The sequence below is a fragment of the Tamandua tetradactyla genome, chromosome 19 (assembly GCF_023851605.1).
Source record: "Tamandua tetradactyla isolate mTamTet1 chromosome 19, mTamTet1.pri, whole genome shotgun sequence".
NCBI classification, from domain to species: domain Eukaryota; kingdom Metazoa; phylum Chordata; class Mammalia; order Pilosa; family Myrmecophagidae; genus Tamandua; species Tamandua tetradactyla.
Window position 1 is genome coordinate 52,809,701 of NC_135345.1, and position 24,248 is coordinate 52,833,948.

The following is a 24,248-nucleotide window of genomic DNA, read 5'->3' on the forward strand; positions in this document are numbered from 1 at the left end:
AGATTTCAAATCGAGTTAAGAGGTCATCCTAGAGGTTACTGTTATGCAAGTTTCAGCCAGATGTTGCAAACTTCCATAATATGGCAGCCCCCAAGTAACAGTGTTCCTGGAAACCCTGTGCTCTATAAAATTTTACTTATTATGTTTGTTTTTCAGAGACTTGAAACCTCCAGATTGTTCCAATGCCAGAGAAGCTCTGAAACTCAGAATACTGGACTCTCCAAGAATAACAACCATTTTCATCTCCTTATACCTTAATAACTATGCCCCTTTTCAGCCTTGAAGCAGTTAGAGAGTTGTCCCCCAGATATCCCTCAAGATTGAGAGATAATTATCAAATTAGAGGAAAAAATTGTAACCAAGAAATCAGGATTTAAGGGATGATTTTGATTACTGAATTGTTATATAAAATATTCGCTTTTGCTTTCTGGCATATTGGAGTAGACAGAGGGAAATACTTGAAATCTCTGAATTGTAATCCAGCTGCCTTGATCTCTGATAGTAATTGTATAACCCTTAATCTTCTGCCTCTGTGATTGTAAAAACCCTGTGACTAACCTTCATTTGTACCGTTATCTGGTTTTACAACTTTAGAGTACTGTAATCACTAAAGACTGCCCCAAAATGTGTATTAATGAAGGGTCTTGGGTCAGCCCAGAACTAACCCACCCTAAATCTGAAATTATCTTGATGACCAAGATCGGATCTAGCCAAAGTTGGCCCACCTGACATACACAGTAGCTTACACTTTAACCTGTAAATTACCTATGTCTCAATCTGCCATTTTCTTTCTTACATTCTGTGACTAAGCACGTAATCAATCTGCACATGCTCAATAGTTAAATCATCTCTAATTACATCATCTGGGGCCACTGTGCTCATTATCCTAAACTCTGCCCATCTTTACTCTAATAAAACAACCTGAATTATTGTAGTTCAAGAAGACAGATTTTGGGCTCTCCTACTATGTGTCTAGTAATGAACTCTTTCCCTCCTTGCAAAATAATAATAATAATAATAATAATAATAATAATAATAATAATATAGGACTGCTCCAAGATTGCAAAGCAATTCTCCAGAAATTCTAAAATAATCAATGCATACCTTTCCCCATCATAAGACCTTTTGAAGAAGTCTTATGATATTTTTCCACAAAAATCCAGTCATAAAAAGAATTTTAGTCAAAACTTGAATAGCACAAAAAAGACAATATAGTCAGTCACCCTCAGATATGGCCATGAGGATTTGTTACTTAGTCGGCTTGCTATGGCAGTTGTGCTCTCTGTACTTCTCAAAATAAGGGCTCTGAGATCTTGATAAACCCTTACATCAATTTCTCAAAGATGCCATTTTTTCTTTCCTTCCTTCTTTTCTCTTTCTTCCCTCGCTGTTTTCTAACAATAAGAAGCTAAACGGAACAGGAATGACTGTCTTCTCTTATGTCTTAGGTTCTCCCACTCATGCATTTGTTCACTCAACAACCATTTTCAGGCAAAAAACTTCAGAGGTGAATAGACACTCTGTCTTCTTGGAGCTCATTTTCCTCTCTCCTTTGATCCTGGTCATTCTTTGTTCAATATATTGTCTGATTTTGGAGAAAGCTGAGTGTGACTTAAGCCTGGGTTTAGACTCAAAATATCAGTTGTCAGTTTTTTTGAGAACAAAAACCCATGGACAATTAATGTATGGAAAATATATAAAAAGAAGACACAGCTTTGTGATCTTTAAGTTCTGGGAACTTTTGAGAAAATCAGGGGGAATTTTAGGCCTTGCCCACTAGAGGGCACCAGACCCTGCACTTGTCTTCTCCGTCACCTCTACAGGTCTGCTTCTCCACCCTACCCCTCACTGTCCCCCAGTTTATGATTCTAGAAAGCTCTTTGGCATATACAGCAAGATCCGGACAGAACTGGGACCTTCCTTTATGGGATTCCTGAAACAAACTCCATGCCCTCCACTCCCAGCAACCTTGAGGTCAGGCTGGATCTTACCATGTCAGACCCTGCCTTAAATAGGGGCTCTGCCACCTCAGTAAGCTCATGAGTTCTAGAGACAGCCACGCCTGAGGGGTCTAGGTAGGAGCCCCTAGGCGTGAAGGTACCAGGAATCCACATACAATGAACAAAGTTCGTCACTTTTACCATGCCACACCCCAGTGCCTTCCAGCAGATTCTGAACATTATCTCAATTTTCACAATCCTGCTCTAACCCCATTTTACAGATTAGGAAAAAACTGAAGTCCAGAGTTATCCAAAATTACTTGCCTGATGTTATTGTCCTGGGGGATTGTTATATCCAACAACAGAACACCCAGGGGCACATGTGAGTGCCAGGCCTCCGAAGTGCTCAAGCTAATTCTTATCAGTCAGGCTACTTTTCTTATTCTCCTCTGTGCTGGTCTGAAAGGATGGATGGCCCCTGGAAAGCCATGTTTTAATCCTAATCCCATTTTGTAAAGGCAGCCGTTTCTTCTAATCTCTATTCAGCATTGCATGTTTGAAACTGTAATTAGATCGTCTCCCTGGAGATGTGACTTAGGGAGTCACATCTTGACGTGATCTTGATGTGATCAAGAGTGGTTGTTAAACTGGAATACGTGGAGACGTGTCTCCACCCATTTGGGTGGGTCTTGACTAGCTTACTTGAAGTCTATAAAAAAAAGGAAATATTTTGGAGAAAGGAGGAGATTTGGAGAGAGCAGAATGACACTGCCACAAAAGCAGAGTCCATCAGGCAATGACCTTTAGAAATGAAGAAGGAAAATGTCTCCCAGGGAGCTTCATGAAAGGAAGCCAGGAGAGAAAGCTAGCAGATGATGCCGTGTTCGCCACATGCCTTTTCAGATGAGAGAGAAACCCTGGCCCAGTTCACTATGTGCCTTCTCACTCAAGAGAGAGCCCCTGAACTTCATTGGCCTTCCTGAACCAAGGTATCTTTCCCTGGATGCCTTTGATTGGACATTTCTATAGACTTGCTTTAATTGGGACATTATCTCAGTCTTAGAACTGTAAACTAGCAACTTATTAAATTCTCTTTTTAAAAAGCCATTCCATTTCTGGTATACTGCATTCCGGCAGCTAGCAAACTAGAACATCATCCTTCCTCAATCTTACCTTTCATGCATTGTGGACATTGTGAGGATTGAATGGAATGCAAATAGCATTGGATAATGCCTGTTTAATTCCTAAGTATTTTCAGTAACTTCAGCCATTACCGTATGTTCTCCATTACTTTGACAGTTGTGTTGACATCTCCCTTGAAGGCTTGAGGATAGGGTCCCTTTTGACAAAATAACCATTTAATAGCACTCTAACCCCAACATTATGTCCCACATCTGACTTGGGCCACAAACCTCTAATACCACCCAACCAGGAAGCAACATCAGGACTTGAACACCTATCTTGTGCCTCCAGATCCTTTGCATCCCGGACATGCCATGATGGTGGCATGAGCTAGTGGCTCCCCTGTATCGCACCCAACTGGGCTTGTGGTCCCAAGTCCAGAGCTTTTGCACACTACTGTTGAATTGAGTATAAAATTCTCATCAGAGAGCAAGATAAGGGCAACAGTGGAAAGGGCATAGAATCTGCAAGTCACATATCAGCTAGGGTGCTTGTGGGTTTTACTGGGGCTCATCTAACCCAATGGGGCAAGTACTGCAAGGAGATTCAAGACTATAAGCTAAGCAGTAATGCTACAAGGACCTTATCCTTGTTCCCCTATTCTAACTCCTCTGAGGCTCACGCCTCCTTATTCTCTTGTGTTCTGCATAAATTCCCATATGAGGGTAGGCTCTGCTATGAGTTCATTCTTCATCAAGCCTTTACACAGACTTCTCAAATGGCCTCCCAGTTTAAAGATCAAGTTCAGTTAATAAACATCCAGGATAGCATTTCTTCTCCATTCCACTGCCTTTGTCCCAACTTCTGCTGGAGACTCTTATTTTTTGAATGGGCATGCACCGGGAATTGAACCCGGGTCTCCAGCATGGCAGAAGAGAATTCTGCCACCGAGCCACCATTGCACCACCCTGTGCTAAGACTCAAGTAAAAAGTTGGCACATACAACAAATCCAGCCTACCAATTTATACTTTCTGTTGTTGTTCTCTGGGTTTGGGGGTAGCAGAGATGGGCAAAAGTTCAGGGGCAACTGGAATCTCTTTAGACTTGGTAGAACCTGCTAATTAGAGGTTATCTACCTTGCGTGTGTGTGTGTGTGTGTGTGTGTGTGTGTGTGTGTGGTGCATGGTTTGGGAATCCAATCCAGGTCTCTTGCATGGAAGGTGAGATCATCTGACCACTGAACGTCCTGTGCACTCCTACGACTCATTCAAGTACAATTTCCAAGCAATTTATTCTACAGAGAAAACAACTTTTGTTCCCTTAATAGAATGAATCTCTTCTTCACGTTTCATAACCATTAAAAAATATTTTTTTTCTAATCCCCTTAGATTGGAAAACAGGCAATTCTTAGCCCAACTAGACACAAGCTCTAAAATGAAAAGACTTAGCTTGCAATAAAAGGTTTGAAGGCTCATTTTAAAATTTTTCTTGTGTTTATTTTCAGTTGCCTCAGCACAGAATGTTCTTCCAGAGGTGAGTTGAGAGATTCTGAAGTACAAATACAGTTGAGTCAGACCACAGGAGGAGTTGGTTGAATATATATAAATGGTGTCAACTATCAAATTATTTTGCTTCCAGCCAAGTAAGAACTAAGTGTCCGTCTTCCCTCTAAGCCCCCTAAAATGAGGAAGGGAAAACAAAATAGAATTTCAATCTACAACACAAGTGTCCAACCTTCCTGTGGAGTTTGTGGAATTCCACACTACCTGACATACAACTTCGAGAGGAAAAAAAAGTGAAAGATCCACAACTGTAACTTATGCCTTGAATATGATGCCTCAAGGTTGCTAATAAAAGTTTATTATGAATAAATATGTGGGAAATGAGCACAAAATTAGAAATCCTTTTTTACAAAACCTAATGTCAATTCTGATTCTGGTGTCTCATGACCAAAATGAAGTTATTCTCCTCTTATTTATGAGCTTCTAATGTGGTTTATTAGGGAACCTAAAAAAGGGAACAGACGCAATTGACAAACCAATAAAATCACTAGTCACACAGCTTAAACACGCTCATGTTCTTATTTATTTTGGTAAATTTGGGTAGACTGTATCCATTATTGTAATAATGGGATCAGAGTGCTTATAAATGACAGATATTTAGTTCATAAAACCCACTATTAGGACTTTTCAATATTCTGGCTCTTTTAACCTGAGAATTGAGGCAAAATACTCAAAACGATTGCTGCAATTAACTGATTTACAACTTTGTGTTAGAAACTGTGTAACCCCTAGAAGAAGCTGAAAGGAAGGCTTATGTTGGTCGCTAAGGCAACACCAAAAGCAAGCAGGAAGGAAAGCTGGGCTTCCAGAAGTGGATCCAAGAGAAAAAAGGAGCTGGCCTGCTTTAAATAACAGTACCATCTGCACCATAAGACTCAGGACTTAACACTAAACTCTGTGGAACTGTGATGAGCTTCCCATGTGATCTTCGCAATTCAAACTTATTTTCCACAAACTTTTCTTCTGAGGCAAGAAAGTAAGGAAGAGATCCTTGCCAGTATACCTGTTTATCCCCCAACTTGTATCACAATGGCTAGCATGTAATAGGTGCTAAATAAAAGCCTTATTAAAAATCTCCCACATGGGGCATCTCTAGGAAAAATCTAAGTGGTTTGTCTTTAGAACTATCAGTGGTCTTTCCCTCTAATTTCTCAACCATCAAAAGTACCCCTGAGGTGGGGTAGGGCAAATATTTTTATCTTCATGTCAATAAAAGACAATGGAAATGGAAGGCTTCACTTCCTATAAAAGGTATTTAAGTTTAATGAACAGAGATGGAAGAAAATTTGGAGAAATGAGGAGTATTTTTCATTCTCCAGAAATTGTCATACTGGTGACAGGCCTACCCTATACAAATTCCATCAAATAGACAGAGAAAAAAAAGTTTAGAAAAGTAAAAATCATTCCCAAGAAAGACTTCCATTCCTGTGGCCTTCGCAGATGCAGGTGACTTTCCCAATAGGCTGCAGGCAGGTTCAACCTTATTGCCCCAAGAGAAGATGGATGGGAACCTGGAAATTCACATTCCCCTGTTCTTGGTCTGTGGGGTTTTATTTCCATGACCGAGCCCTGGCAAACCAGTTTAGATGACAATCTCACAGCCACACTCAGACTCCTGGAAGTGACTGGGTGGGAAAAGAAGCCCACAACATGTTAAGCGCATGCTTGAGTCTTGGTTCTCAGAGAAACACTGTGAGGCCACAGGGCAGGAACCCACACCTGTCCCCTTCTGGCAGCCCAATGCAGGGAGTGGTGTGCCCCTTGCTGGTGCTTCCTGAAGCCGGGCTCCCTGCAGCTCATTAAAAGATCCAGAAGCTGAAGACTGGCAACCAGTATAGCAGAGTCAGGGTCACACTCTCTGTTCCTGCCTAGAAGCCAGTTGCTGGTGCCACCTGCTATGCACTGAATCATGTCCCCCTCTCTGGTGGTTTGGAGTTAAATTTCATCCATTCCTGTAGGTATGAACACATTGTAAGGGGAACTTTTGAAGAGGTTTCTTAAGTGAAGGTGTGGCCCAGCCCAATCAGGATGGGTCTTAATTCTACTACCGGGGCCCTTTATAAGTGGGATGAAATGGTGGGGGGGGGGTGGGGGAGCTGCCAAAAACTGATCAACAGAACCCAGAAGATAAGGGAGTGACCAGGAGATGCCACCATATGCCTTGCCATATGACAAGCTAAGAACAAAGGATCACCAGTAGCCAGCCCCCAGAACACCACAGTTTTGGGGGAGAAAGCATTGCCTTGGATTTTTTTTCCCTAACCTCAAAACCATGAGCCATTAAATTCCCATTTTTAACTCGATTTGCTCGAGCAGCCCAGGAAACTAAAACACCCACAAAGACATGTTCCAGTCCTAACCCTGTGTTCATCTGTGAATGTGAACATATTTGTAGAATATGTTCTTAGTTTAGATGAGGCCAAATTCAATCAGGGTGGACCTTAATCAAATATGACTGGAGTCCTTATAAACAGATGAAACTTGGACACAAGAGACAGAGAGAGAGAAATGGCCATGTGACAGAGGCAGGGATTGAGTTATAGATTGCTGACAAGCCACCACCAGAATGCTAGACTTTAGAGAAAGCATGATCCTGCTAACAACCGTGATTTTAGACTTCTGGTCTCCAGAACTGTGAGACAAATTCCTTCTGTGGAAGCCAACCAGTCTGTAGTATTTGTTACAGCAGTCTTTAAAAACTAAGACAGGTTCATAGAGCTGGAAGGTCTCCTTATCTTGGGACTGTATCTTTTATTTTGTAACTGGTTAAGGGGATTTTATATGCCAATCCCAGCCAGGCAACATATTGTGATGCCATTATCTACCCCTAAATTCTTATTGTCACGGAGAGTCTTAATTTGCTATGCCTCTGATACTGGTTTCTAGATTAATTCTGTTATCTTTTTCACTCGGAAAAGTGGTAAGCTATCTCTAGAACACTGACCTTATAAACCTTCACAGTAGCTCCAACTCTACATATTACAATGACTAAAATGTTGTTTACATGTCCGCTGCTTCAAAATTAATATCTGAGTGATGACCTGAACATGACACTTACCACTGACTCATATGTCATACACAGCAGTTTAAATTCATGTTTGTAAGAGTACCCAGATAGAATTCTCTTGGGAAGAGAACTCCTATTTATTTTTTTGCAAACAGTTTTAGAGGCAGGGGATTAAACTAAGTGAAATTTCACAAGATTGACATTATTGCTTAAAGTGCTTGAACTGGTTACATTAAAAAAAAATAAGGTACAGATTATTTTAAATAAAAATTATAAACTTTTCTTAGCAACAAAATCAAATGAACACCACACAAATACACAACTATTTTTGATTATACAGAAATGGAAGCCAAAAATAAATTAATGTAGCACTGGAAAACAGAAAATTAATTAGGCAGAAAAACAGGAAATAATTTTCCCTGATCCATGCCACTTACATGAGTTAGTCACAATAGTGCTGATAAATGCCTTGACCATATAATAGCAAACGAGGGCAAAACATTTAGTGCACAATATTTTAATACACGTGAATATACAAAGTTGATCAAAATGCAATGTTTAAAGATAAAAATCCATCTGTAATAAAGCTACACTCCAATATCTAAAATAAGTCCTAAGCTCCAGTTAGAATATAGTTCATTGTTAGACATGCCCATGAATTTAAGGGTATCCATGAAAATAAATGCATAGGAACCATGTCTGTGATTTTTCCCCCATTTTTTATCTTAAATGTAAAATATACCAGACCACAAAACCAAATATAACTGGCCTCCTTTTCAAACCAACATCCTACTCATGCTATTCCTTGGCTCTCTTTAAGCCAGCCAACTTCATATTGCCTTGGAATGGAAAATGTATTAACATAATAGGACTGGATGTCAGATTTTACCAAAATTTATTTTTAAACAAACAACTTTTCTTTTTAACATACTGTACCATAATCTAGATACTAACCCAATAAAGCAAATATTTACTTCCTCTCTTTTGAAAATGTCAAACACTGTAATTTATTTTAAAATACTCAGCAGTTAAAAGAAATACAGCAGGCCTGCTCACTCCTGCCAGGAATTGGCATACAAAAGCCCTGGCTTGGCCCTTTGAGAGAATATTGCTGAGCCTTTGTGCTATTAGTGACCACAGGATGGTCTCACATATCCCATACCAGTCTCTGATTTACACAAAAAATGAGAGAGTAAAACCAAAAAAAAAATGCGTTTGCATGCTATTATCTTCACATATAGTGAAATGATTGGGGAGAAAATGTAGCTGCCTAGTGTTTGTTTCATTGATAGAAGAAGAAGAGGGCAGAAATTACTAAAGTTTAAAAAAACTGATAGAGTTGGTGGATAAATGCATTTTTATCTTTTTCCAATCTTCTCCTGTATCATACAACCAATTTTAATGTCTTTGCAATATTTTTCATACCTTACCTTTTTCATTTTAAAAATTTATCCACAAATACTGAATTTTAATTGACCTTATATTATTAAAAAGAATAACTGCAGTTAAGTTACTGGGAAAAACTATTTATACCCCCAAAGGAAAAAGAAATGCATGGAACCTATGTTTTAGCATTTAAGTATTATTTTTGTAGGTTTCCAATTGAAACTTTTTTCTAACAAATTAGCTCCAAGAGTCATTTCAAAGATAATTTTAACAGTTTTTCTTATGAATCAGTTCTAAATATATTAGAAACCAGACATCACTTTTTTAAAACTTTATAACGTATAGTCAAATATATTTCCCTGTGTCAATCAGCTTCACTTGGGAAGTACCCTTCCTTAAAAACAAAATAAAGAATTACCATTGAGGTAAGTGATTACTGCATATGTTTAGTGGAGGAAAAAATGACAAAATACTTATAAATATGAATTAGCCTCTAAACAAGGCAAGGTATATTTCTGTCACTTGCTTAAAACAATAACATGAAGATCACCCTGTTTTTGTCTTCTCCAGTGAAAAGTAAAATATTTCACCTCAAACATGAACAAATGAAGCGTTGGCATGCTTATTTAAGTTCTGAGCAGTAAGCAGCTCAAGATATTTCGAAGATAAGAAATCCAGTTTTCAGCTAAAGTGCTATCTTTTTACTTGTTGCAAAATGGCCACTAACATTTTCAATTTCAATTTTAGTTCACATTTGCCAAAAGTTTGCATGTCCATTCACTGATTTATTAGGTAACAAAATACGTTCACAGTATATTGTGTATGGAAGTTCACTGACTTCCCACAGAGAAGCCAATAAATATAACTCACAATATTTGTAGGAAACCAAAAACCAGCTTAACAGCAAAACACCGAATTGACCCTTTTAATAAAAGGTACTAATACTCAAATGCTCTAATAAATACAGATACAACAAAAATGAAAATAAGTAAAAGTAACTATAGCGAGATGAGGTTATTCCAAAAACTCCATCTTGTCAAGCATTCTAGGAGACTAGCCGAAGGGACAGCCACCATTTTGTTCCTTCTTTCACCTGCTCACTGACACTTCCCATGACCCTCCTTCATACCCAGCTAATTCCAGTATTTCCTCTTGGAAATTCCTGGATTAGCCCTGGGACTTGCCAGTGCCTCAGGAAACAGACTGAAATTGTTAAAAAGTTAACACTTGTACAGTGGATGGCTGTCAGGGTGCAGCGCTTTCGTTATTCCTGATACAAGAATGATGTCGGTATTTTCTGGCTAAGGAGAGCTGTGCCAGGTGAAGTCGACGTGGTATCTCAGCTCTGCAACCACAGGCTGTAAAATATCAGAAGGACTGGAAAGATACCTTGAAAAGCCGAGCGGTGTCAGAAAGGATACGTACTTCTCACAGGACCTCACAGAAGAAAAGGTTTTTAAGGGGTTCGCTAAAAACAATCCGTGTATAGTCATTTTCCTGAAACTTCGTTTTGGTAGAAAGGTAAGAAAAGTTAACTTGTCATGGTCCACAACACTTCCTCCTCTTGGCTCTGCCTGCCCTGAGCTCCACACCTTCTTAACCCCTGGAATTCTAATGGCTAAGGAAGCACAGCCAGCGCAGATGCTACCACTCGCAACAGCCTCTCTTCACTCTGGTTCCACAAGGAGGACGGTTTTAATACCGAGGTTACTCACTTGTAAGTTTTCTTACTTATACAAACTTAAAGCTATAGTTGCAGCCCAAGAAAGTAAACATCTACCCGGTTCTTCTGTCAGAAAAGAGGCAGAGAAGCTAAAAATGGGTAGCACTGCTTCCAAGGATGAGATAAAAGGAATGCATTGTAAGGAGACCCTGGAAGGTACTTATGAAGTTTAGCAAAGACCCAAAATACAAATCAGACATTTCACTGGAAATGTTCTAATTCAGCCAGACATAGTGAGTGGCACAGCATATACCCAATCCTAAAATTAGCAACTGTTACTCAATAAATCTTACTATAATCTGTTTGCAGTTAACTCTACCTCAGACTAAAATAAAACCAAGAGTAGTGTTGCATGTAAAAAACAAAAAATGGGGTGGGCCACGGTGCCTCAGCAGGCAAGAATGCTTGCCTGCCATGCCAGAGGACCCGGGTTCGATTCCCGGTGCCTGCCCATGTAATAAAAAAAAAAATGGGAGAGAGCCTAACATATCCAGAGCATTGAGACTCAGAGTGATACCACTGGTGGGCCACTGGGGAAGAAGAAAACCTGGAGAGAAACCAGGTAATGGTGCTTTGAACGTTTCCCCCCACTTGAATTAGTTCCAAGTTCTTTAAGTTATTCTCTTGATTGATAGAATAAAATATATCCAGATTCTGAATTTTTTGATATATCTGATGTCAGCCCATAGAATTCTTCGATAGCTTGAGCATCTATTTTCTGCAATAAAAGAGAGAGAAAACAATACAACTGTTTGGCACGATTACCAGGTGAAGGAAAGAAAAACTAAAGGAATACACAATAAAACGTAGCAAACAGTATTTATTGTTATAGCATCACAATTAGGAACTCTCAATAGCAAATGGATAATTCAATAGACTTGACCTAGGGACAACACTACACAAATTACAAATAGCTATGGAAGAATGTCACTCATCTATCAGCAAGCATAGGTAGGTACTCTTCGAAGATGCCAGTACTTTTGTTTTTCAAATGGCAAACTGGGTGTGTCTTTGGGATAACTTTGATTCTTTCAGACTACCTGAGTATTTATTACTTTCCCAATAAAACAGTAACCTTAGTGAGATGATGTCTTTGAGAGCCGAGTTCACTCCAGCTAGCGTTCCTTTACAACAAAATCAATACAGGGAATAGTGCTGTGTAAGATAAAGATTTCAAGGCCCAACAGACTGAAAAAGATTTATATTGTTTTTAAACAGCAATCAATGCATTGTGCAGAAGTGTCTACTACAATGAAAGAATTGTAATAGAACTTTGAAGTCTCTTACTTAGTCTGTAGCAGGCCTTAGACATGGGAGGCAAGAGGACTTAGATATAAATAAAATTTGCAGTTGCAGAGCAACTCTATGTCTGTGGGTGACTGCAGCTCAGCAAGAACACAGTGAGAGGGAGTCCATGCTCACACATGCCCCTTCTTCACTGCCCACAGAGAATGGAGAGTGGTAGAATTTAGTTTTGAGAGCAATTTAAGTTGTTTTCAAGTTAGATTATGAGGAACAGGTCTATTTTTAAAATGTCCACACACCCACATACTCTAAAATGCCATCTAGGCCTTACTCTTAGAGGAAAACAATCTGCATACCCACCTCTACAATGTCATCATCAAATAAAAGCCAGAAGCCATGACTTTTCACAATAGTGATATAGTGCCCACGATTAGGACCACTGGAAAAGAACGAAAACAAAGGAAAGTTAGCTGGTTAGTATTTACTTCTTTATAAAACTCGATTTAGCTCTTCGTAAGCAGTGATTCACTAGAAAGCACTAAATATTGGCAAAAGAACTTGATATAACTCGCTACAGTCTCTACAAGCGTTTGTCACAACTTATGGAGGAGTGCCCGTGTGCAAGCACCGTGCCAGGCACAGGGGAAAACAGAGATGTATAAAACATATGCCTTCTAAGGACTCGCAAGCCAATGGGGAAAACAGACATTCAAATTCAACAACCATGAACAAATAATTACTGTCTGTTGGGGGAAAAACGCAGTGAACAAAACAAAATCCCCCTTTCTTGGAGCTTGGGGTCGAGGCTGGGTAGACAATGAACGAACTGAACATAGGTATATGTCAAGTGGGACTAAGTGCCATGAAGAATAATTAAGTAGAGTAACAGGAGAGTGATGGTTGGAGAAGTGGGGTATGTTTGATACAAGGTGGTGACAGAAGGCCTATGTAATGACATGAGATTTGAGAGAAGAAAAATCCTGGCATGGAAGAGGAAGACGAGGTTCAGCTCCAGAACCTCAGAGCCTTTGGGCGCCTGTACCTGAAAGCCACGTGACCCCTATGCACAGGCTAACCCTGGTGCATGGAAACTTAAAGAACTCTAGTTCAGTGACATGTGTGACTCAGCACCAATTCATTCCTGCTGCTGGGCTGCTGTGACCTCATGTTCCTATTACTGAAACTGACCATTCCAGAGCCCAAATACTGCTGGTCATCCGTTTCCTTAAGTGATTCTCTGTTGTGGCATCCCCAGTCTTCCCAGGAATGAGACTCTTTTTTTTTTTACATGGGCAGGCACTGGGAATCGAACCCAGGTCCTCTGGCATCACAAGCAAGCATTCCTGCCTGCTGAGCCACTGTGGCCCGCCCAGGAAAGAGACTCTTGTTCCCAAACCTCTTGGCACCCACAGAGGTCCATGGAAGCCCAGGTCTCTTTAGGGCACAGCCAAGCACTCATGCCCGCCACCCCCACCAAGCCTCCCTGGCACATTTACCTGTCTATACCACCACCACCCATCTCAACCATTATGCGTTCTAGGACTAGCCTCCCCAAGACTTCTTCCCGCCCTACCATGGGTTTACACATAGTGTACACAGCTAGTTTCCCGATCATGAACCCCTGTGTCCTTTGAAAGGATGTCTGTTAGAATTATTCTTCAGGGGAAACACAAAGGTGGCTTATGACTGGCCAATATTTCTCAAATGAGGATGTAAAAAAATATCCAGTGGCTTAAATGTGAAGCATGAGATAAGTCAAAGGGTGTTCAAATGGATTGGTGATAGGTTCCGGTACCAGTCCACCTAAACACAGAGTGAAAATTAAGGGAGAGTGTTCACAGGGCACCTCTTAGTAATGACAGATTCACCACAATCCGATCCAGAAGATGGAGAGGAAAAGATGCTTGCTGTACAACATGCTGCAATCTTTCTTTCTTTCTTTTTTTTATGGGCATGGGCAGGCACCGGGAATCGAACCCGGGTCCTCTGGCATGGCAGGCGAGCATTCTTGCCTGCTGAGCCACGGTGGCCCGCCCACATGCTGCAGTCTTACTTCTAGGAGGACAAGGAGGAAGCTGTACTATGTCTGGGAAGGAACGCAGCCTGCCCCAACTGAGCAAAAGATAATGAACAGGTGAATTTTCAGTATACTTTTCCACATTTATACCAAATTATTGAATAAGAAATATGTGTTCACAGGACATTCAGTAAAACACTGTGCTTCTCCACATATAGGGGACGTCTCTCCCTCTCCTAATATCTGTTTTTTTCTGATTATGTACTCACAGAATATTAGAGAAAGACTGGAAAAGTTATAAAGAATCCATTTTCAATCACCTGAAGATTATTAAATTTGAACTCTTCTCCCAGTCTTTATTCACACATTTTAAAATACATTTGTGACCATACTATATGTACGTAATTTGACGTTTTGAAAATAGAAAACATCACATAAGCATTTATTTCTCCAGGTCTTTTCAAACTCCTCTTAAGAATAATTTTATCCAATAGAGATTGATTAAAATTATTTTCCTTACAATAGAACGTTTAGATTATTATCCTTATTTTAATACTATTATTTCACATGTGTACGCAGGTATGTTGACAATTATTTTGAGATTATAAATAAACAAGACCTCGGAAGAGATTCCCTAAAGCACCATGAATACGTCTCCCAGTCCAGCAGGGGTGCAGCCGGGCACTCTCCACTCACAGCGCGCCGCCCGCCTCCACGCCGCCCTACCTGCCGCAGTGAACCACCACAGCGACCAGGTCGTACATGCGGTCCAGGTTCACTGCGTCGCTGGAGGTGTTGAAGAGCCGGAGTTCCAGAGGGAAGACCACCCGGTAAGACAGCTTGGTGTACCTGTGGAGCTGCTCCATGTACTTGAACCGCTTAAGGTGGAGGGCCAAAATCATGGGCAGCTGTTTCACTCTCATCCTAAGAACGCACAATGTGGGAAAATTAATTGTACCCAACACCTCTTGGGGAAACACAATCCACCATCACCTAACCGAATGGAGAACAGAAGGGGTCCAATAAACTTCATACCATAACGGTTCACAAGAATATTAGATGCTCGCTAATCTAGACCTGACTCGCCCTCCCTCCTCTAACTAGGACTCCAAAGAGACACAAGCACAGCAGTGTCCCTCTGCCACCGCCCTCTGCCTCCCAGTGAGTGATAACAACATTTGGGTAATACACCCCAACATAATGGAGAGGAAGGATCGCAGCTATTGAGAAAAGAAGTTAGGCAGAGCACAGGTAGAAGGAGGCTCACTGAACTCACAGGTTCTGAGGATCAGCAGAAGGATGTTTCAGAAACTACACCCTCCTAGATATCAGGAAGCCCAAAGTACTAGGCTCACTCAGTCTTGATTCATTTGAGCTTGGGTAAGTCATTTCCCTTCTCTGGCTCCCAGTTTCCTCATTATAAAATGCAGGAGTCGGCTAGGGTAACATTCCCCAAACCCGACTCATCAGAGCACTGTCCACTGATGTTAATAGAGGTGGTTTTCTGTGGCCAAGTACATTTGGACAATGCTGTTTTCCATCTTGAAGATCTTCCACGCACATTTGCATACTGGAGATTTTGAGAATTCCCACAGTAAAGGAACTGTTTCAGTTTTTTCAATACATTTCCCAAACTTAGATAAGCAAAAAAAGTTTTTTTTCACTAGATGACCATTAATATTCCTTGTTAAAGAGCCACACAGATAACAGTCTACACAGATGACTGTTTCCTAGAATAGAGGGTTTTCCTATTACCTTCCAGTTCCACTGATGTATGAATTTAGTGACTTGGTTTAAATGCTGTTCAGCTTATCTACATTTTCAATTCATACTCTTTGAAAGGATAACATTTTAAAAGAATACTGATTATTATCAATACTTATTAGTGTGAAACTCTGTCCATAAAAATTAACAAATTTAAAAGAACAGTATGTTGTGTGAATATATCGATAAAATTGCATTAAAAATAGCAATGGAAAAATAAGAATTATAGGAAAGCCCATTTTTATAGGAACACCTGATATTTTCATGGATAAAACTTCCAGGGCTGAACAAAAAATGCCTTAATGACACATAGGAAGACCTGGGGCTGGCCGTGGGCAGACTGAGATCGTAAGGACAGAGAGCAGAGATGAGCTCACCTGTCCACTTCCCCCACCTCCTGCCTGTCACAATGACTATCCCTTTGTAAGTTGTGATGCAGTAAAAAGTGTGCATATATGGGGGAGGAGAGTGGGGAGGCTGGGCACAGAAATGATTTCGACCTCAGCTCTCTAAGACCCTTGACAGTTTTTAAGGCAGTAATGAGCATCTGTGAGTTCCTGTGAATATTGCAGAGCCATTGGCAGGGCAAATTTATCTCACAGTACAGCTTTACACTAATTAAAATGTCAGCTTTCTTGGCTTCTGTGTGCAGACAATGGGGAACCCCACTAGTTATTTCGATTGTCCAAGATCTGTAACTGGTCAATGTCGATAAAAAGATGGGGAACCTTAGGTCCCATATCAATTCAGAATGCAACAACTTTCTCACAAATCCACCTAATAAAACTAATGTGTCACTGATTTCTTCATAATTCTTTATTAAATGATTATTTTTTAAAAAATCTCTTCTCTTACGGACTTCCAGTCTGACAAATTTACACCTTCTCTCTAAAGTAGATGGGAGAACTAAAGAAGATGACAACTTTGGGTCATTTGAAATTGTGATTGGCTCTCTAACAAACCCAAAACAAAGTTATAAATCAACACAAATGTTAGTTTTCCTAAGACAAAGATGTTTGATACAAAGGCGGGCCCTGAGTATGCTGTGGAATGGGCTGCAAAGGACCTACATGGCTTCCTTACAACAGCGACTTTTGGCTCTTACTCCACTGATCCTAGCAAGTGCTGTACTGTCCTGGAGACTGGCCAAGATAACTGAGGCCAGGGAAAAAGAGGAGGAGAAGAAACAAAAATGTCAAGAAAACAGTGCAAAAGCCAAATGATTAAAAAAGGACTGAAGAAAATAAAAGGCTCTGAAATCGAAGGAAAATCACTTGGAAAAGTGCACACCTTTGGAAAGACTCATTGAGGTTTCTTTAGGTTTTAGTATTATACAGTATTATACAGTATTATACAGTATTATACAGTATTATACAGTATTATACAGTATTATACAGTATTATACAGTATTATACAGTATTATACAGTATTATACAGTATTATACAGTAAACGAAGCGACCATATGGAAGAATCATGTCTACAAACTCAGTACTGTAGTAACTTTCAGGCTTGGCAATAGAAATTTGCTGGTATCTGTAACAGTTTTAGGTAAATTAGCATTTATTATGCTGCAAAATTTTTATAACTGACATAGTCATATGCCATTTTATAGACTATCAACTGAAATTAAAATATTCTATGGAGAAAAAATGACTATATTATAAACTTCATTCAAATAATAGCTTAAATTGGGGTTCTGTTTGCACACTGGTGTTTCTGGTGGCAGTGATCATAATCCACAATGAATGGAGGTGGCCTAAGGGTACAACGACTGAGGAATGGAAGGGGGAACTGTGGTGTATACACACAATGGGCTACTGAGCCGCAGAGAGAAGGAATGAAGGTGTAAAGCATCCAACTAGATGAATGAACCTGAAAAGCTGTATGTTGAATGAAACATCAGAAACAAAAAAGACAAATATTATCATGCCTCAATTATATGGACTAACTATAATATAAAGATTTGGTAAAATAAAGTCGAGAGCATGGGTTATCAGGTTGGAGCTTACTGTAAAGAGTCCTAGATTGTAAGCTCTTACAGCAGTCACATATACTCAGGAAGTGTGATAGTTAATTCTAAATTCTGAGATACTGAGTTGTTTGTATGTAATCTTGTCTTTCCCAGAAACTTCAGGTATTTATGTGACATCTGAGGCTTAGAGTCCGAGCTCTGAAACTATGAAAGTCACAGTACCCCATATAGAACCGTTTAAAAAGTTGAAAAAGTGATCAGACATCAAGTATAGATATGCTTGAAGTTGATCTGGACAGGATTAAAGTAAATCAGAAGACTTGGTAAAGGATGATATCATCCATATCTTAAAACTTCAATTTCTATGTGAGACTAAAGGGAGAGATGTTTATTTGGTGCAAAATTTATATTTTGGGTAGTGCATCTCCTAATTTAACTTGTATGGTCAGTTTAGTTGAACACTATAAGTACAGGGAATCTTGAATAGGGCATGAAATTTTGTTGATTTGTCCAGGTTATTATGATGCCCCGATGAATCCCAGAGTGATCTGGACGGTGAATAAAGAAGTATTTGCAGGTACCCTTAGATGGATGGGGAGGAAGGGGGAAAGATTTAACTTCCCCATATGGAGAATTCCTGATACTCTCACAAGCAGTTGGGACAACCAAGTCAATAAACCAAGTCCCCGATCTTGGGATTTGCCCCTATGAAACTTATTCCTGCTAAAGATAGGCTAAGCCTACTTAAAATTACACCTGAGAGCCACCCCCAGAGAACCTCTTTGGTTGCTCAGATGTGGCCTCTCTCTCTAAGCTAACATGGCAAGTGAACTCACTGCCCTCTCCCTCTACATGGGACATGACTCCCAGGGATGTAAATCTTGCTGGCAACATGGGACAGAAATCCCGGGATAAGCCGGGACCTGGCCTAAAGGGACTGAGAAAACCTTCTTGACCAAACGGGAGAAGGGAGAAGAGAGAAATGGAAAAAAAAAAAAAAAAGTGTCAGTGACTGAGAGATTTCAAACAGAGTTGACTGGTTATCCTGGAGATTATTCTTATGCATTACATAGATAACCCTTTTCAGTTTATGGTGTATTTGAGTGGCTAAAGTGAAGTACCTAAAACTGTTGAGTCGTGTTCCAGTAGCTTTGATTATTGAAGACAACTGTATAAAGATATAACGTTTACAATGTGACTGTGTGATTTTTATCTAGGCTATGGACAGGTGAGTAAAAAATATGGATAAAAAAATAAACAAATAACAGGGGGAACAAAGGTTAAAATGTATTGGGTAGACGGAAATACCAGTGATCAATGAGAGGGAGGGATAAGGGGTATGGTATGTATTAGTTTTTTCTTTTTACTTTTTCTGGAGTGATGCAAATATTTTAAAAAATGATCATGGTGAAGAATATACAACTTATGTGATGATATTGTGAGCCACTGTATACCATGTGTGGAATTTCCATATGTCAAGAATATTTGTGTTTGTATGTTGTTCTATCAATAAAAATATTAACAAAAAATTGGGGTCCTATTCTGGCCAAAGAATGTAAAAGTCAGAATTGTGTTCTCTGAGATGAAAAGTGTGTTTGGGCTTAAAAAAAATACAGTACATTTATCACATTTTTTGTCATTATTGCTTATTTCTTGGAATATAATCATTTCTGGCTTTATCAAAGCAAAATAATATTAATCATTCAATACTTCATCTCCTGTATAGTTTTTCTGATTTTTAACCTTTATACAGGTAATATAATTATCAGACATTCTGTATTTTGTTACCTTAATTTTTTAAAGAGTTCACTTGTCTCCTGACTAGTAGAACACCGCTTGCTGGATATAACAATTTTTTTATTTATAAGAACGGCTATTTTCTTAGAGATGACTTATCAAACAGAATAAAATTATAATGTAAAGCTTGCAGTACAAATTTTAGTACCTTAGAACTATTTATTTTTGCTTATACCAATAGAAATGTGAAATAATTAAAATTCTTATCAGGTAATTTGTTTATTATATATATTCCACCGCTGCTTTTTACTCCATTTTTTGTTTAACTCAAGTGGTAGTGACAGCCTATATTTTTTGATTTAACAATAATTTTTTTGCATGGGCAGGTACAGGGAAACGAACCCAGGTCTCCATCATGGCAGACAAGAACACTGCTGCTGAGCCACCATGGCCCGCCCTGATCTAACAATTTTAAGGTGAAAGTTTAAATTTCAAGTTGCTTTTAAGGAACTCTTAAGACAAACAGTTAAGTGATAAGGAAAGCTTGGAAAAATTTTGTTGGGCACAGTAGTAATTAGAATGAAAATAGATAAATTATGTCAAAATGAGAATGTTACATTTAGAAGTAAAGAGCTAAAGAAAATTTTTCAGTACGTAGTATAACTGGAATCTTTACTACTAAACATGGCCTTTTTGTAAAAAAAAAAAGAAAAATCTCTTAAGTCTCTAAATAGGAAGTGTCAATGTTAAAGGTTATACTAACAACAATAATATTGGGTATCTACTTTTGTTATATGCTATGCTAAGTCGTTATATAATTTATCTCTAATCCCCAGAGGAAAAGGATAATGTTTGATTGTTTGTTTCCCCGGCACCATTTCTGGTACATAGGACCCCTCAATACATATTTGTCGAATAAACAGATAAATGAATGAACGAGCAGTGGATGTATGGATATCTCCCTAAGTTAGGCATTCTTATGTTTACCAGTGAGGGGCCAGGAAGGTAAGTGAATTTGCCAGAGCTCCATGGTTCTGAGTTCATGGAGCTGGGATTCCAAAACCTGACTTACTGGGCTCCATGGTCTGGTTCCTTTACACTACTTTAACTCAGGACAAAGCCACATCCTGAGTTAAACCCTTTACGTACCTTTTCTGAGCCTCCTGTTTGCTGCAGCATGTTTCGCAATAATATTTCTGTTCACTACATAGTGTTTCTGTGTTGCTGAAGTCTCTGCAGAGAAAAAAATTTTCATCTTCAAAAAAAGTCTAAAATTTACTTTGTATACCATGTTTTAAACCTCTCTGCCACTTACAGGATAATTTTTAAGTGACTTTGGAGAAAGAAGTCATCAGAAAAGATCTTTCCTTCCAAAGACTAGGTGCTGTTATGCCATGAGAGCTCACCAACGGGGTGCTACAATGCGGGGTTTCAATTTCACTGTGAGAGATTTTCAAACCAAGTTTTAGTTAGTGGGACACAGATAGAAAGGGTTTTCAATTGGTTTAAGGGAAAAAAACTCAGGATTTCGAATACCTTTGTATTAAAATTAAATAATTACAATAGAGAAGTATACCTACAGTAAAACCCTATCAAGTTCATCATCATACTGTAAGTTGGGTCCAAAAAATTCAATCACATAAAATATAAAGGAATACTGTCTTGTAGAGTTAATGAAAAACAGTATTTTTCTGGTGGTCCATACTGTCAAAGAGCACAAAGTAAAGACAGTGAGGGTACACGGTAGTTCAGTGGTAGAATGCTTGCCTTACATGAGAAGACCTGGGTTCAATTCCCGGACCATGCACCTCGGCCCCCACCCCCCACCCCCCAAAAAAGTAAAGACAGTGAAATTCAAATGAGACACAACTGACCTAATACTGAACTAATACAATCCCAAAGTATCAGGAGATGACTGCCCCCCACCAGCTAGCTCCCTGCTTGCCTTCCTCAGAAGGCAAGAGCTTAAGCCCACCTCCTTTTAAGAACAAATGCCAATGTATTTGTTATATCTGAATTTGCTTTATCATGACATCTTACTGTACTAAATAATTTTCATTTTTTAAATGCCATGCCTTTCATTCATTTCTGGTCACTGAGAGTCTACTTAACATTCTTGTGGTGTTATTTCAAAGGCTGAAAAGAACATCCAGAAGACTGTCAACACCCTGGAGTCTTGAATAAGGCCATGGCATTTCTTTATTCACAGGGAAGTGTCCTAGCACCAAAATGATTAGATTATATTCAACAGAAAATGTTATTTAAGCCGTGTGAATGATTTAACTACTTAAATGGTAAAAACAAAAACAAAGCAAAACGTATCAACTGTTCATTGATTAGATCCCCAATGCTTGCTGGCAGTGCCCCAGGATAGGTGCTAGGGATGCAAATTAATTAACAGCCCCAGGGGTGCTCACAGCCCAGGAGATATACACAAATGAACCACTTATTACAGGAAGCATTCCATGCAGCTGAAATGTAAGGCATTTCACAGGATTCCCCTGCCTAAAAAACCCTCCAAAAGTTTCTTAACTGGACTTAGAAATAAAATCCAAACCCCTGCCATGGCTTGTAAGGCCTTCTGTTATCAGACCCCAGCCTACTCTTCTGACCTCTTCCTACCCCTCCCCACCTCCTTCACTCTGCTCCAGTCACACTGGCTGCTTCTGTCCCTCTGAAGTGCTGGGGCATTTGTAGGTGCTGTTTTCACTGCACTAACAGCTCTATTCCAGGTGCTTTCATGGCTGGCTCTGCTTATTGCCCAGAGATCAACTTAAATGCTACTTCTTTGGAGAGGACTTCCCTGGTTACCCTATCCAAAGCTGTCTCCCTTACTATCCCACCCATCCTATCACACTGCTATTTTCTTTTCTTCTGAGCACATACTGCTATCTGAACTACCCTTCTATTCATTTGACTACTTGCTTCCCCTCGATGTGGGCAGCTCCTGTTTGTCTTACTCACTGCTGTTTATCTCCAGCACTGTGATCAAGTCTGAGACAAAATGGTGTTCACAACAACATTTATTGGCTCAATGAATAAACAAATACAGACAGAAGCATGTATAAAGTCGAGGGAATCAGAGGAAGGAGAAGTGAGCTTGAACTGGGATAATTCAGGACATTTCTCCAAAGAGTGATGTCCGAGTGGGTGGACAAGAGTAAAGAATTCCAGGTAGAGGGAATGCTGCAGTACAGAGGCATGGAAGTGAGGTCTGGGCCCAGAGTAGGGACCGCAGCTGGCTATGTCATGCAACCTCCTGTACTATGCTTAGAAGCAAGCATGGACCCTATGGTTTGAGAGTCCAATGAAAGAATTAGAATAAGGAAAAGACTTAATTAGACAGAACTTTTTAGAAATTTTGGCATCACTGTAGAGGAAAGATTAGAGGGGGTTGAAAGGCAAATCCAACTTCAAAAGCAAATATATTCAATTTTCAGATTTCCAGGGTTAATGCATGATACAGACTCAATGTTAGCTGAATGGACTAGCTGAATGAACTAGTCGACTCTTTAGTTGAGTAGCTGAGATGAAATGTTTTCTCTCTGCACAGGATTTACTGGGGCAAAAGGGGGTGCACCAGCAGTAGGGGGGCATAGTAAGAATGGGTGACTTTTTTGAAGGGCTACCACAGGCAAATTTCTTTGTCCAGCTAAACAATCAGAATTAACCAAGGAAAATATGGCAATGAGGTAAGGAATTAAGTATTTTGTAGTTACTCTGATTTATCAAAAAAAATTTTTTTTGAAGTATTTGTGGATAGAGATAAGTAGAAATATAGAAATAATTAGTTCCTAATTTAAAGACCCAATTTACAAACAGCCACCATTCTGCCTAGTACCAGCCTGTTGGAAACCTTTTGCCATGAGCAACAGTAAATACTCTGGAAGCATCTTATGGGTTGAAAATTGGAAAATGAGGGCAAGTTAGGAAACGAAGATGCTGACCCACATGGTAAATGCTGAGGTAGAACTGCCCCAAATTTCTACCTCAAGACTGTCTGGCTTAAATTTCAATTGCTATAGTGCTTAAAGTCCTACCAAATGGAGATTCATTTAGGTTTTTGAACATTCTTTTTTTTTTTTTTTCCAAGGGCAAGGGGTGGGAAATAAAGAACAACTCATGCAAAGACAGCAAAACCAATGGATGAAAGCTCTTAAAACTATCTGAGTAGGTAAAAACTCTACATTACTCCCACAAGATGGCACAAATCAAGAATATTTCAATTGATAATACTGACAAATTAAGTTATATGTTCAGTTATTGAAACAAAAGTAGGCAACAAAAGTCGAGGAAGCTTTTCAATGGAAAGGTCAAAGAGGAGGGTGAGAGAAGTGAGGTTTTCCCACACTTGAGATATATTATGAAAGCACACAGAAGAGGGTTGGGGGGGAAAGCACAAAACTCTTTGCATTTCTTTAAAAGCATCATAATAGCAACAAAACATTTAAAATATACCTCAGGAACAAATCTAGTAAGAAACACATTTATAAAGAAACTATAAAACCTTACAGAAATGCATACAAAACAATGTGAAAACATGGAGAACTATTATGTTCCTGGAAGGGAAGGACATTCATTATAAAGGTGGTTATCATATTTGAGTTAATTTCTATACTTAACACATTTTCAATTAAAATTAAATTTTCATCCAACACAATAGTTTAAAATTTTATTTGAAAAAAAAAAAAAATCTCAAGCAATGCTTCCCAATAATTTTCCCCTCCTGACCCACACAGAAAATGATACGCTTTGAGCAGCATGCTGGGGT

General features: G+C 39.3%; 1 protein-coding gene and 1 pseudogene across 4 annotated transcripts in view; one reads left to right on the forward strand and one right to left on the reverse strand.

Annotated features, from left to right (window-relative positions):
• Window positions 1-9,491: 9,491 nt before the first annotated feature.
• USP46 (ubiquitin specific peptidase 46) overlaps window positions 9,492-24,248 on the reverse strand; it is a 95,658-nt gene continuing 80,901 nt past the window's right edge. For 3 of the 4 annotated variants that reach the window (XM_077136856.1, XM_077136854.1, XM_077136855.1), the window contains exons 6-9: window positions 20,627-20,710; window positions 14,730-14,927; window positions 12,347-12,425; window positions 9,492-11,459 (exon numbers count right to left, since the gene is read on the reverse strand). In XM_077136856.1, the coding sequence (XP_076992971.1) occupies window positions 11,358-11,459; window positions 12,347-12,425; window positions 14,730-14,927; window positions 20,627-20,710 (463 nt within the window). In that variant the 3' untranslated portion in view covers window positions 9,492-11,357. The remainder of the gene's footprint in view (window positions 11,460-12,346; window positions 12,426-14,729; window positions 14,928-20,626; window positions 20,711-24,248) is intronic. The other variant, XM_077136858.1, reaches the window with a different exon arrangement.
• LOC143663238 (small integral membrane protein 15-like) lies at window positions 16,622-17,005 on the forward strand (annotated as a pseudogene).